The 14,418-nt window shown below is 43.6% G+C and overlaps 1 protein-coding gene across 8 annotated transcripts in view; it reads left to right on the top strand.

Moving 5' to 3' along the window:
• The window catches only part of SETX (senataxin), a 65,185-nt gene that overhangs the window by 10,261 nt on the left and 40,506 nt on the right, over positions 1–14,418 (top strand). For all 8 annotated transcript variants that reach the window (XM_053908479.1, XM_053908478.1, XM_053908480.1 and 5 more), the window contains 6 exons: positions 350–459; positions 5,033–5,252; positions 5,992–6,111; positions 8,218–8,389; positions 8,786–8,873; positions 9,348–13,499. In XM_053908479.1, coding sequence (XP_053764454.1) covers positions 350–459; positions 5,033–5,252; positions 5,992–6,111; positions 8,218–8,389; positions 8,786–8,873; positions 9,348–13,499 — 4,862 coding nt within the window. The remainder of the gene's footprint in view (positions 1–349; positions 460–5,032; positions 5,253–5,991; positions 6,112–8,217; positions 8,390–8,785; positions 8,874–9,347; positions 13,500–14,418) is intronic.

The raw sequence follows: 14,418 nt of genomic DNA, 5'->3' as shown, positions 1-14,418 counted from the left end.
TAAAATGCTGATGGAACTGGACTTAAAATCATACTTTTGAGAAGATACCCTATGGATATAATTATGCTAATTATGCCAAAGATAAGAAAAAAATATATGTATACCGGTGAAGTCACAGTAGTTCGTAGGAGCACACTGTGATCAATCGCACAAGGTTAGTCTTTCAGGCGAGTAAACACTGTCGTTGAACTTACGTTATCAACATTTTTATGCCTCATTTGAGAAAAAAAAAGGAAAAGAACAGCTTTTTATTTACTTACAGAACAACCGAAGGAGCCAGATTCACGGACTCTTGATAAAGTTGATGAGGTTTATGTCTCATATTTACTGTCTTGTTTTTTCTATTTAGACGAATTATGTGTTGAAGCACTTTGTCGGATGGAACAAGCTAATTGCTCCTTTCAGGTTTTTGACAAACATCCAGGCATTTATTTGTTTCTGGTCCATCCCAATGAAATGGTGAGTATGAGTGGTAGGCGATGAGAGGATATATTTTATTTTTGCACATAGAGAGAGCCGTAATAGAGGGTTTCGGTGTGTATTTTGTCTAAAATATTGAACCGTTAAAAATGTATAATCACACCCCTCAAAAGGTAAGCGTTTCTCGGGACCAGCAGTGCAGCAGAAACACCACGTGATCAACGGTGGAAACCTCTAGGTCCGGGTGGCTCTTGGTAGCTGAGCATGCAGTTTCTGCCGGATGACAGTAGCTCCGGGTGTAGTCCAGGAAAGGCCGAGAACCAGAGTCCGGGCCTGTGCACAAAGTAGACTCTCCCCTGCCTGGGAAAGGAAGCTGACGGTACGGCCAGATGCTCTCCGGCACTGGCCTTCTAGAGCCGCATAGCAACAGAGGAAGGAGGTCCAGCCGGGCACCCGGGACCCGGGCCAGGCACTCCGATGCTTCACGACTGAGTCTGCAGGGCCCCTCCCTCCCTGACGCGACTGGTGGTTGGCAGCCCGAGCTGCTGATGCTAGACCGGTGCCAGATGAGGGACACGAGAGAAAGAAGAGAAGGTAGCGTAAGAACTTAATACAAAGTTGGTTGGATGCTGTGGTGAAGCCTGTTGATAAAAACAGCTAAGTTCGAAGAAAGTGAATCTGTCAATAATAACTTGGACGGGGTAGTAACAACGTGATGGGGTTGGCAGGCAAGATGTGAGAGCGTGTGGGCTAGCTTTTCACCTTGTTAAGGGCGGAGCTAGGTAACGAATTACTTTAGAAGGTAAAAAAAAATGCTTTAGAAGAAATAGAGAAACATGGTTCGTACAGATAAACAGGTTTAAGAGTATCAGTGTTTAACATAAGCGGGCTGAATTTGTCAGTGAAGACACAGATTAGATTGAATTACAAAAGAAAATCCGTGGTTTTGTTTCCAAGAGGAACACCTAAAACTTAGGGTGCAAAAAGGTTGAAGGAAAAACAATTAATAGGCAAATACTGACCTCCTCAAAGCTGGTGGAGCTATTGTTTTTTTTTTTTAATTAATTTATAAAATTGTACATCCAAGTTAGTCAGCATCTAGTGTAGTAAGGCTTTCAGGAGTAGATTGCAGTGATTCATCCCTTGTGTATAACACCCAGTGATCATTCCAGCAGGTGCCCTCCTTAATGCCCCTTGCCCATCTGGCCTATTCCCCCCACCCACAATCCCTCCAGCAACGCTCTGTTCTCTGTATTTAAGAGTCTCTTATGTTTTGGCCCCCTCCTTGTTTTTATATCCTTTCTGTTTCCCTTATGTTCATCTGTTTTGTATCTTCACTCGTATGAGTGAAGACGTATGATATTTGTCTTTCTCGGACTAATTTTGCTTAGCATAATACCCTCTAGTCCCATCTGTGTTGTTGCAGATGGCCAGATTTCATTCTTTTTGATGGCCGGGTAATACTCCATTGCATGTATCTTCTGTATCCATTCATCCGTTGACGGACATTTGGGCTCTTTCCATACTTTGGCTATCGTCGAGAGTGCTGCTATGAACATGGGGGTGCACGGGCCCCTTCGAGACAGCATCCCTGTATCCCTTGGATAAATATCTAGTGGTACAGTTGCTGGGTTGTCGTAGGGTAGTTCTCTTTTTAATTTTTTGAGGAACCTCCATACTGTTTCCCAGAGTGGCTGCCCCAGTTTGCATTCCCACCAGCAGGGCAAAAGAGAGCCTCTTTCTCCGCATCCTCGCCAACATCTCTTGTTGCCAGTTGTTCACGTGAGCCATTCTGACAGGTGTGAGGTGGGATCTCATTGTGGTTTTGATTTGTATTTCCCTGATGATGAGTGATACTGAGCATTTTTTCATGTGTCGGTTGGCCATCTGGATGTCTTCTTTGGAGAGGTGGCTATTCATGTCTTTTGCCCGTTTCTTCACTGGATTATTTGTTTTTTGGGTGTTGAGTTTGATAACTTTTTTATAGATTTTGGATACTAACCCTTTATCTGATACGTCATTTGTAAATATCTTCTCCCATTCCGTCGGTTGCCTTTTTAACTTTGCTGAAAGCTGGTGGAGCTATTGTGTCATAGCAAATAAAATCGACATTTGGACAGGGGGATAAGGTTACTGTATAATAACAGAAAACTCAATTTATCAAGACTGTAGTTTTTTTACACAAGTCATATGTGGCTGAAACCGTCTCAAAATAAATGATGCAGTTATTGGTAGAACTTCAAGAAGAGGTGGTGGATTGATTACTGTGGAAGATTTCACTGTACTCCTCTTCCACGCTGATGAATCAGTAGACAAAACCCAACAAGGAATGGAATATGTGCACAGGGCAGTATGCAGACATAACCTAATGGGCATATATGTGAGCTGGGCATCTAACCATTTTTTCAAATACGCATTAAACGATAAAAGCGATCACGTTCTAATTTGTGATAAATATTACATGTTTCAACACATTTCAAGGACTTAGCGTTGGCATCATCCCTCTCGTGATCTCTGATCATAACACGATTTAGATAGAGGTTAATGAAAAGATAAATGAGTTTCCATATTTCGAAAGTAGCACATGCTAAAAAAGAAGTCATTAAGACTTAAGCATACCCAGAACTGAATTATAATGAAGGTGCCACATGAAAAAATTGTAGGATGTGGCAAAAGAGTGCTTTCAGGGAAATTTATATCTTTAAGTAATTGTGGAAAAGAAGAAAGCCTCAAAATTAATGAGCTGATTATTCCTCTTAAGCAGCTAGGGAGCAATGGAATAAAAAAGTAGAATGAAGGAGGTAATTTCCGGATGTGAACTCACTTAACGCCTTACAGCAGCCCAGTGAGGCAGGTAATGTATAGAGGAGGAAACCGAGTCAGACTTGGCCACAGCCAGCCAGGCTAGTGTGTGGTGACCGGGTGTCATACAGGCAGCCTGGCTCCAGGTCCCCGGGCCTGGTTTTGCTGTTTGCTTTGCTTTCCCTTAATCTGCACTCTCTCAGCCTTTGTCCTTTATGACATTTCTGAAGAGTGCGGTCATCCCTGCCCGTCCCCCCCCCCCCCCCAATCAGAATGCTGCTCATTTGGGGTTTGTCTGATGTTTCCTTGTTGTTAGGTTCAGGTTACGCGTTCCAGCTGGAGGACTGCATAGAACTGATGTTCTGTCCTCCTCAGAGTGTCACCCTCAGAGGCGCTCCCGTGTCACTTGCTCTTTGTGGTTATGTTCATTTTGATTAGCCAGTCAAGGTGGTGTCCCATTTCCTCACCGTATAATTTCTGTTTCTTAGCTATCGGGAGACCACAGAACGGCCCCGCTCCTCACCAGAATTTTCTCCCAAATTGAGCGTTAACTGGTGGCTTTTGCCTGAATCACTTTTTTTTTTTAAGATTTGCAAAATCATTTCCCAACCCCAGCACTCTACACGTTTGCCGGTTAGTCCTGGACATTGGTTCCACTATCATAATCAAGAACTCTTTTTCTTTCTCCCACTTACTTGCCTATTATCAGTATGGACTCATGCATTCCTTTGTATGTTTTCCAAAAGCTTAAAATTGATTACTTATGTTGGCACGGAGCCAGCCCATTCCTGTGTCCTGTAGCTCCGTTTTTCAAACTTCTGGCCATCCACAGTAAAAAAAAAAAAAAAAAAAAAAAAAAAAAAAAATTGGTTTTCATTGGTTACATACACACATATGCATGTGTCAGCTGAACATTTCCCCAAATCCTACTCCTGCGGGATGCACGCTGGTCTTTTTCTGTTTTATTTTATTTAGCCTTTTAAGGTTGGTTGTGATTACTAGGTTTAACTCATAGCCCACAAGAATTTTTAAAATCACTTCCCTGTGCTGTATTGCCATTTAGAGGTGACTTTTGATTTCTTTTCAGGCTCCACTTTTTTTTCCCCCTCAACTTTCTATTATGGAGAATTATAAACATACAAAAGTAGAATGGTGTAATGAACCCCCTTCTGCCCATCACTGAGCTTTCTCAGTTACCAATATGTGATCAATATTGTGTTGCCTTTTGGATTACTTAGAGCAAATCTTAGACATCAGAGCATCTTATCCATAAGATACTTAAATATGTCTCTAAAAGATAAAGGTTTTTTTTAAAAAAAATGAAACAATATCACCACTGCACCTAAAGTACTAATTCCTTAATGTCATATTTCTAATCAGTGTTTAAATGGATGGAAGTAATTATCTCATAAACGCTTTTTTAGGGTTTGTTCAAATCAGGATCAAATAGGGTCTAAATATTGCATCATTAGTGTCTCGTGTCTTTTAATTTTTTTTTTAATCTTTATTTATTTTTGAGCAAGAGAGAGAGAGAGAGAGAGAGCAGGGGACGGGCAGAGAGAGAAGGAGATACAGAATCCGAAGCAGGCTCCAGGCTCCGAGCTGTCAGCACAGAGCCTGATGCGGGCCCGAACTCACCAACCGCGAGATCATGAGCTGAGCCCAGGTTGGACGCTTAACCGACTGAGCCACCCAGGCGCCCCAATATCTAGTGTCTTTTAAAATAGGGAATCCTGTTTTCTTAATTAGGTTCTTGCCGTGCATGGACAGTTACTTATTGAATGAAGTAACGAACGTGTTGTGCCTTTAGGTTCGGCGTTGGGCTATCCTGACCGCAAGAAACTTGGGAAAAGTGGACAGAGATGACTATTATGATCTGCAGGAGGTTTTGACTTGTCTTTTTAAAGTCATTGAGTTGGGGCTTCTGGAAGATCCAGACATCTACACTTGTTCTGTCCTCGAGAAGGGTAAACTGATTCTTCTGCCTGCGCACATGTACGATACCACCAACTACAAGAACTATTGGCTAGGTGAGTGCCGTTCCTACACGAGTGTGACCAGTAGTTTTCTATCATTTTCAATGAGTATCTTGCAAAGGAAGTGGTTTCTTGGTGATCTGGTGAAGGATCTCGTGGTTCCCGGTTCTCGTGCTGTCATTAAATTGACTTAGCCATTACATCTCTTGTTTTGAGACTTTATTCTAGAAACCATCTTTGTAAGAGGTGCGTGTTCGAGGGTGGCAAATCTTGTATTGAAAGCAGCACTAGCTATAACAAAACCTTGGTGTAGCGATGGACTTCAGTAGGGTTCGATGTAAGGGATTTCCCCATCTGTAAAATATTTCTTGGTGAAAGAGATACTAGCTTTGGTTTTCAGCAACTTCTACACTGACTCAAAGTAGGTCTCCCCTGCTTCACTGATTCTGAGTCCTACAGCCACGTGTCCTGTTTGGCAGTGATGAGTTCTCAGAATACGGTGATCTTAAAATTGGAGGCATCTTAGAGTTGAGGAAAAACGAATTGTGTGGTGATCCTCTTTGAAACTGATTTCTAACCAAGTTTGTACCATTTCCCTTTTTCTGTCCAAGTCGGTCTAAAGCCCTGTTACTGGGAGCGGTGGTGTCTGAGTGTCTCAGACCTGAGTGTTGGAGGAAGCGGGTACTGGTTTGCTTCATTTTACTGCCTTGTTACTCTTTTGCCAACTAAGCCGGAGAAAGCCTCCGAACGGTGTCATTTACTCAAGTCAGGAAAACTGTAAATGATCTTACAGGTATTTGCATGTTGCTGACCATTCTTGAGGAGCAGGCTATGGACTCCCTGTTGCTGGGCTCGGACAAACAGAATGATTTCATGCAATCAATCCTTCACACCATGGAGAGGCAAGCAGATGGTAATAATCTTTATTTGGTAAATGCTTTGGGATGCTGCGACGGGCCCTTTTAAAACATTAGTGTCATTGCAAGAATTTGGGTGTGTGGCATGGAAAAAAAATGGACGTGTTTATGGTTCAGTCACAGATTCAGAGTTTTAAATTGGAAATGACCTTGAGAGTTCAATTTCAACACTCTACCTTCATAAAAGATGAAACTGAAGGCCAGGGAAGTTAATTTACTTCTTCACGTTGAAATGCCCAGTTAGTGGTAGAATCAAGACTAGCAAATACCTTTCCAACGACATGGTAGTTAAAATTGTGGGGAAAGCCTCTCCTGTCCCTCTGTCTTCCTTTTTCCTGGTTCTTCTTCATTTCACTTCTGTTCTCTAGGGTTCCACTGTCCAGCGTGGTGACTGCTAGCCAAATGTGGCTATGTACATTTAAATTAATTAAAATTAACTGAAGAATTCAGTGGGTCTTCCAGTCCCACGAGTTGTACTTTGAGTGCTCAGTAACCACATGTGCCTGGTGGTTGATACTGAGCAGTGTGGATAAAGATCATTTCCCTCATCACAGAAAGTATTCTTGGGACAGTGCTGTTCAGAGTTTACAAGCTAGGGTGTAAAACTCGTAGTAATGTTTATCATTAGACCCTAACTTTCTTTTGCTTGTGGTTGTGTCAGCCTGATCAGGGAGGATCTGTAATGAATGTTTCTAATCTTGATGAAGGAATGAATAGAGATCCAGGATGCCAGATATTACAAAAACATAATGAAGATAATTTTTCCCCCACATTCACTTCTCTTTAGGCAACTCCAATGTGGATATAAACTCAGTTGTGCAAGGTTGCAGAAGAACTATATAAACGTTATTCTTTTTTTGATCGCATAGCTTCTCTTGCTAGGTTGTTCTCAGAGTTACTACTAACTTGTTTTCCAACACTTACTACATTAATAGGTCATTTCTTTGTGCCTTGCCCATACAATTCTGTCTTCTCTGTTAATCCGGTTCCCTTGACTTTGAAAATGTGACTCACGTGACCTAAGAAACCTTTCATAATGGTCTTCGCCTAACTGATAACTTTGTTCCTTACTTGAGAGCTTACTGGGCATAAGACACTGTGTCAGCTGCAGGAAGGGATGAAAAAGTGTATGAGAAGGTCTACACGAATGCCTATGATTAAAAAAAAAAAAAAAGTAGAGCTTAAGAGCCTTGAGGAAAATAAAGCAGAAAGTTCTAGAGTGACCAGATAACATCATGAGTAACTGAGTGAGCACTGTGTCAGAACAGGGCGGTAGATCAAATGACCAGGGAACGTTTGATGGAGAGGGCACGTTTGAGCTGGGCTGGAAGGACGGATAGGATTTTGCTAGGGGGTGCCAATAGTGAGGGCATTCCGGGTCTTACTTGGGGAGAAGCCAGCTGTCTGTCTGTGCTGTAGACGGGGTATGATTATGGGGGCGTGAAAAATAAAGCTGGAAAGAGACCGTAGAGTAGGATCTTCCAACTGCATGACTGAGGACTTTGAATCTCCTTGGGAGACATTAAGGAGCAGTTGAAGGCCTTTGAGTAGGCAGTATTTTGCCACTGCACATCTGATAGGAGGGAAAGAACTGGAGGTGAGAGCTTCTGAGTGATGGGAACTCCTGCCAATAGGATGAAAAGTAGAGAACAAAGCCACGTTGAGATACGGTTGGATGAAGGGTGTGTATCCGCTTAGCCATTAGCTAAGGGATTCGGTCCTTTATCGCAGCCAAATGGCATACAAAATGCAGTTCGAGCTAACCCAGAATTTCCCGTATCACGGGCTTTGTTCAGTAGGAAGGATGTTTCAGGTGTGGCAGACAGGGTGAGAAAGGTGAGTTTACCTAGACTCTCTCAGTTTGTTCCCCATTAAACAGTTTCTTGGAGGCATATCGCATTGCTTGGGAAAAAATGCAGAAGGAACTTTAAAATTTACCAGGTTTTTAAAGCTGGTGTGGTTGGCGGCACTTTGCGTTACATGACTCGGTGCTTGGCTTTCGGTTTTGTGGCTCCCCAGATAAAGCAAGCCTAACCCTCAGCCTGCTTTCGTGTCTTTGTCTAATCGTTGCGTGATTCAGCAGTTACTTCGTTGTATTTCAGATGATAGCGTGGATCCTTTCTGGCCAGCATTACACTGTTTCATGGTGATTCTGGATCGCCTCGGATCAAAGGTCTGGGGTCAACGCATCGATCCTATTGAGGCGTTTCAGACCATTATCAATAACATGAGCTACAATAGAGAGATCCAAAATATACGGAACAGCTCTGTAAGGTTAGTTGAATTAACGTGTCAGGATTTTAATCTTTGTTTATTTTGGAGAGAGAGAGAGAGAGAGAGAGAGAGAGAGAGAATGTGAGTGGGGGAGGGGCAGAGAGAGAGGGAGACACAGAATCCGAAGCAGGCTCCGGGCTCTGAGCTGTCAGCACAGAGCCCGATGTGGGGCTTGAACTCTCGAACCACGAGATCGTGACCTGAGCCGAAGTCGGATGCTCAACCGACTGAGCCACCCAGGCGTCTGGTTGTGTCAGGATTTTCACGTAGGCTCCGTGAGGAAGTCTGTTGTAACTGACTTAGCAATAGGGTTTTCTCCTTTTTGCTTTTTTTTTTTTTTTTTTTTTTTTAAATTTACTTCATTTCAGTGGTTTGTATTTATTCTTACTACTTTAGGACCAAGTCAGAACCGGAGTCGTATTTGGATGATACAGTGACTTGTAGCCAGATCGTGTACAATTACAACCCTGAAAAGACCAAAAAGGTATGAGGCGTTTCGAGAATTCAGATGGTACTTGCCCTGCCTTTGTAGAGACAACATTGCACCTAATTGGTTGACTTGCTGATGTTATCATACACAGCTGCTCCGAACCAGCTGCTGCATAAGGGGTTTCTGGTTGAACGGATGTATCGTGCCCTGCGAAAACTGGACTCTTACTACAGGGTGCACCCTTTGGAAGATTAAGGGCAGCTGGGAAGATTGGAAAGGTTGTGGGATGGGCGGTGGGGGGTGGGGGGGATGAGTGACGGAAAGAAGAACACAGCACGTGCAGGTGTCCTGTCCTCACGAACCCCTGACGTTGACGTTGAACTGCTTTCCATCTCTTTGGGGTATGTGCAGATACATGGGAACCAAAGTAGGAAAACCAAGCAGCATATTTTCTTGTTCAAAACTGTGTGTCAAGCCCGCCATGAATGGTGCTTGCTTACCCAAATGTCTGTATTTCTTCCATTTTAGGATTCCGGGTGGAGATCAGCCATTTGCCCAGATTACTGTCCTAACATGTACGAAGAGATGGAAACGTTAGCCAGTGTGCTTCAGTCAGATATCGGTCAAGACATGCGTGTTCACAATAGCACGTTTCTGTGGTTCATCCCCTTTGTTCAGTCCCTCATGGATCTTAAGGATTTGGGTGTGGCTTACATAGTAGAGGTGATTCACCATCTGCACTCTGAAGTCAAAGATGTCCTCAACCAAACAGATGCTGTGTGTGACAAAGTTACTGAGTTTTTCCTTCTGATTTTGGTGTCCGTGATTGAACTGCACAGAAATAAAAAATGTTTGCACTTGCTGTGGGTTAGTTCCCAGCAGTGGGTGGAGGCTGTTGTAAAATGCGCCAAGCTTCCCACCACCGCGTTTGCACGGAGTTCTGAGAAGTCATCTGGAAATTGCTCCAAAGGAGCAGCAGTGATCTCGTCTCTGTCACTGCATTCGATGCCATCTAATTCTGTCCAGCTGGCTTGTGTGCAGCTGATCAGAAGTCTCCTTAAAGAAGGGTATCAGCTTGGGCAGCAGACTCTGTGCAAGCGATTCTGGGACAAGCTCAACTTGTTTCTGCGTGGGAATTTATCTCTGGGTTGGCAGTTGACTACTCAGGAAACCCATGAGTTACAAACTTGTTTAAAGCAAATTATTAGAAACATAAAATTCAAAGTACCTCAGTGTAGCACTTTTGTGGATCTGACTCCCGTATGTAAAACCCCTCCTGCGTCTTACAATAAAGAAGAAAGTGAACAGACAGGGAAGAAATCTAAAAAAGGCCTGCCCTGTCTGGAAAACTCCAGCCCAACATTTTCTAAAGGACCAACGAAAGCTGAAGCATTTCAAATGCCAGAGAATAGATTGGTCAAAGCAAGTAACGCTAGCGAAGAGGATAGTGAGCACAGTTACATAAAAGATTTGAAACTAGAAGGCCGTCTCTCAGCAGAGACATGCATAAAGCAGGGTAGCAAAAGGCTTTTCCCGGAAAGAGCTCAAGATGCAGTTAAAACAAGTAAAGGGAAGCAGAAGTCTGTGAAGGAGAATCCTACGGATTCCAGAAATGGTCCGGAAAGGGGATGTGACAGAGGGGTGATAATAGCCGCACGTTCGTTGACTGATTCTGGCACCGACTCCCTGGAGAAGGCGTCCACATCAACTGAGGATTTCTCTTTCAAGGATGATGTTCTTGGCAAAACCTCAAAAGGAAAAACTAAGGGACAGAAAGCTGAAATCTGTGCTAAGTTATCACATGTAATAAAGAAGCAACACAGGAAAAGTACTTTGATCGATGACGTCAATTTAGAGGAAACACTGACTGTGTCTACCATTGACAGTTTCTTTTCAAGGAAAGATTCAGGAGGTCAGAAAGGGGATGGCTTCATAAACCATCTCTCTTTAGACCCTGATGACGTTCCCGATGATAAAAACGGGGAGCGAAAATCTCAAAACAGTTTATTGCTGAAGAAGAAACACTTCAAGACCAAAGAGTTAGATATTTTCTCTTCCCACGAAAATAGCTGTCAAATACAGGAACGCCAAGCGGATGGTAAAGATTTGGTCTCGTTTACGGAAATGACCGATACTTGTGTGAAGAAAACCTCTCCCTTCAAAGACCCCGTGACTCTTCTTGAATCGAGAGATAAGGAAGTTGGCAAGAGTACCACCAGTCAGGGGTCTTCTCACTTGAGGGAACAGGTTCCTAGCCTCAGTCCACAGTCCAACACGTTGACAGATTCCCAGATAGACCGAGACCTCCACAACTTATCTTTGATAGCCCAAGCCAGTGTTATTAAGTTTCCGTCGGAGTCAACTCAAAAAAGCTCATCCCAGCTACAAAGAAAAGTAAAAGATAAAAGGTGTTTCACAGCTAACCCGAATAATGCTGGAGAAGCCTGCCGGGGCCAGGTGATTATCATTTCAGATTCTGATGATGATGATGGTGATGAAGGGATTCTGGGTTTTGAGAAACACATTAAACGAGATAAAATAGGCATCAAGAAAGAATATCCAGAGGAGCATACTTCAGTAGCTAGTACAAATGTGGAACAGAAGCTAATAAAGGAAGAAGAGGCAAAGTCCCTATTGGAGTTTGAGGAATCGGATTCTCAGTTTTTTGAGTTTGAAAGTCCACATGAGGTGTTTTCAGTTTGGCAAGATCAGGAACCAGACGACAAGAACTCAGTTCAAGAGGATGAAAACAAGTCACGTCTGACTCACCTAAACGATGTCACGAATGATTGGGGTTATGATACAGATTATGTATCTGAAGAGGTTATTAAGAAAGTAGCAGAGGGCATTGAAAAACACACAGAACCACAGAGTGGTAGTTCTGTCGGGGAATTTTGTGCAACTGAAGTGAAAAAACGTAAGAGAAAACGATATGAAAAACCTGTAGCTGAAGATCCTCTGAGGCCTTCACCTTCTGAGAGAAATGAGGACCAGTCTGATAATGAGAGAGGTCTGACTGGAAGTGATCTTAAAAGTATAGAGCTGAGGTCAAGTTCCAGGTCGAATCTTCAAAGAGACACTACAGATTCACTAAAGAAGTCTTCTCCAAAGCTTCGTACTTACTCCAAACCCGTTAGGAGAGTCCCGCATTCTAAAACTAAGAAAACACATTCAGATACCAAAAAAGGGCAGAATAAAAGTTCGAATTACATAAGCTGTAGGACGACTCCTGCTATAGTCCCACCAAAGATACTTCGCCAGTGCCCTGAACCAACTTCAACTGTTGAAAAACTTGGTCTGAAAAAGGCTCCTCGTAGGGCATTCGATTTATCTCAGCGATCTCTAGGCTATTTAGTTCAGTTACGGGACCATGGCAAAACCGTGGGAGTGGTTGATACCAGAAAAAAGGCTAAATTAATTTCTCCTCAGACTCTCTCTGTCAAAAATAATAAGAAACTGTTGACAAGTCAAGATCTTCAGTCGCGAAGGCAGGCGAAACACAAATCAAAGCAGAAGAGGCGAGGATCTCTGGGTTCTGAAAGTAGGGCTCCTACAAGAGCAGGGCTGCGTTCAGCCCAGAATCCTGACCCTCCCGTCCCAGAATCCGATAGCTCAGATTATCGTGCTAACGGAGGCGCCGAGGTGGGTGCTACCAATACTGGAAAGCCATCAGTAAAACGCGCGTCTTCGGAACCAGAACCCGTGAAAACGAAACGTGTTTCTCAGGTGGCTGATGATCCTTGCCTTTCGAACCAGTGCGCTTCTGTTGTGTTAAATGGAAGAAAAGCAACACATGAAGCCATTGTCTCTACGTCAGCTGACCCTTTAGGTGGAGGCGACCTAACAGAACATCGTTTAGAGTTGACCGCTCTGAAAGAGGGAGAGCCCAGATCCAACAGTGACTCGGAAGATGAGAATATATTTCTAACCCAGCGCGATCCCGCAGATATGGATTTATGTTCACAAATGGAAAACGGTAACGAGAAACTCATTGAAGTAGTTCATGGAAAAGAGACAGCTCTGACGGAAGAAGGATCCTGGAGCGGCACAAAATGTAAGTACAAGGATTGTGTCGAAGCCGCGCAAAAGCAGGGTGAATACTGCTCCAAACACTGCGAAGCTAAAGCGGTGGATGAAGATGTGTTTCGTAAACCGGGCCTGCCCCCCTCTGCGTCCAGGAGACCCTCCACTGCCAAGGTCTTTAGCTCAAGTAGTACTTCACGAATCGCTAATCTTTCGAAGTCTTTGGAAAGTTCCTCCATACCGCCACCGGCTCTCAAACAGAAGTCAAACGGGGTACCATCTGTTTTGAAAGTCCCACAGCCAGCCTCTGTGTTGTCTCCAAAGCCAATGGGTGAGGTGAAGAGTTTGTCTGATGTTCTCCGTCCTCAGACCCTGAATAATTCCAACAGACAAGGTTACAAGCTTACGTTTGGCGAAAGCAGATCTTTTTCGGCGTCCTCTGCGGTGAACGTTCTCTTGTCCTCACAGTCTATCTCGGACACCTTTGTTAAAGAGGTCTTAAAGTGGAAGTACGAAATGTTTGTGAACTTTGATCAGTGTGGGCCCCCCACCAGCCTTTGTCAGTCCATCTCAAGACCGGTGCCTGTCAGATTTCAAGATTGTGGAGATTATTTCAATGTTTTTTTCCCTTTGATGATACTGAATACTTTTGAAACGGTAAGTATGTTTTAATTGTATACCTGCCCAGACTTTGAAGTTGCTGCTTTTTTTTTTTTTTTTAATGTCGGTAGTAATTAGAGTACAGTTAAAATAACTGATCTCATTTTGATTTAGATGTAGCTCTTAGATTGTAATGTTGAACGGCTGTTTGTGCCAGACGCTGTTCTAGATGCTGATGATACAGAGGAAGCACTTTCTTAATCACTGCCCTTCTGGAGCTTACAGACACCCTTCGGAGTGCTAATGAACCAACTCCAGAGGTAGCACAGGAGTAAGTGTTTTTTGATACAGAGATAAGGGAATCCTTCTCAGAGGAGATAGTCTCCCTTCTGCATTTATTTTTAAATTAATATAGACCATTCATGAAGTTTTCTTGAGCCGGCACAGGGTATGTTACATTGAACAGCACGAAGCAGTAGATTCTGTTTTTCTCTTTATGTGTGTGTCTTCCGGTTTCTCACTCGTCCTGGTAGTTGCTCTGTCCCTGTAGCTGCCTCCCTTACCTCACTCAGTGCAGCCCATTCCGGTTCTTCTGCCTTCCTTGCTCCCCCCCCTGACCGGGATGGCCCGATAAAATACAAGATTCCCGTTAGAGAATCCGCCCTTCAGCTTTGGCAGGTTCTAGCACCAGATCCTGAAACCCAGTGATCCTTTTTTTCAGCCGTGTCCAGTCTACCACTGAGCCCGCGAGAGGCATCCTTCATCCCGTCAGTGTTTCTGATCTCTAGCGTTTCTTTTTGATTCTTGGAATTTGCGTGCTCTGCTTTTCCCATTAAACTCTTGGCATAGTAATTATGGGGTTTTTGTTTTGTTTTGTTCTGTTTTGTTTTAATTCCTTGTCTGGGCATTCCCGCTTTCCGGCCACGTCTGCCTCTGGTTCTGGTGCTTATTCAGTCTCTTCGGACTGTGGCCTGTG

Source organism: Panthera pardus, unplaced genomic scaffold (genome assembly GCF_024362965.1).
Source record: "Panthera pardus isolate Hobbes unplaced genomic scaffold, ASM2436296v1 HiC_scaffold_20, whole genome shotgun sequence".
Lineage (NCBI taxonomy): Eukaryota > Metazoa > Chordata > Mammalia > Carnivora > Felidae > Panthera > Panthera pardus.
The sequence above is the reverse complement of the archived record's forward strand: the minus strand, read 5'-3'. Positions and strand labels throughout refer to the sequence as shown.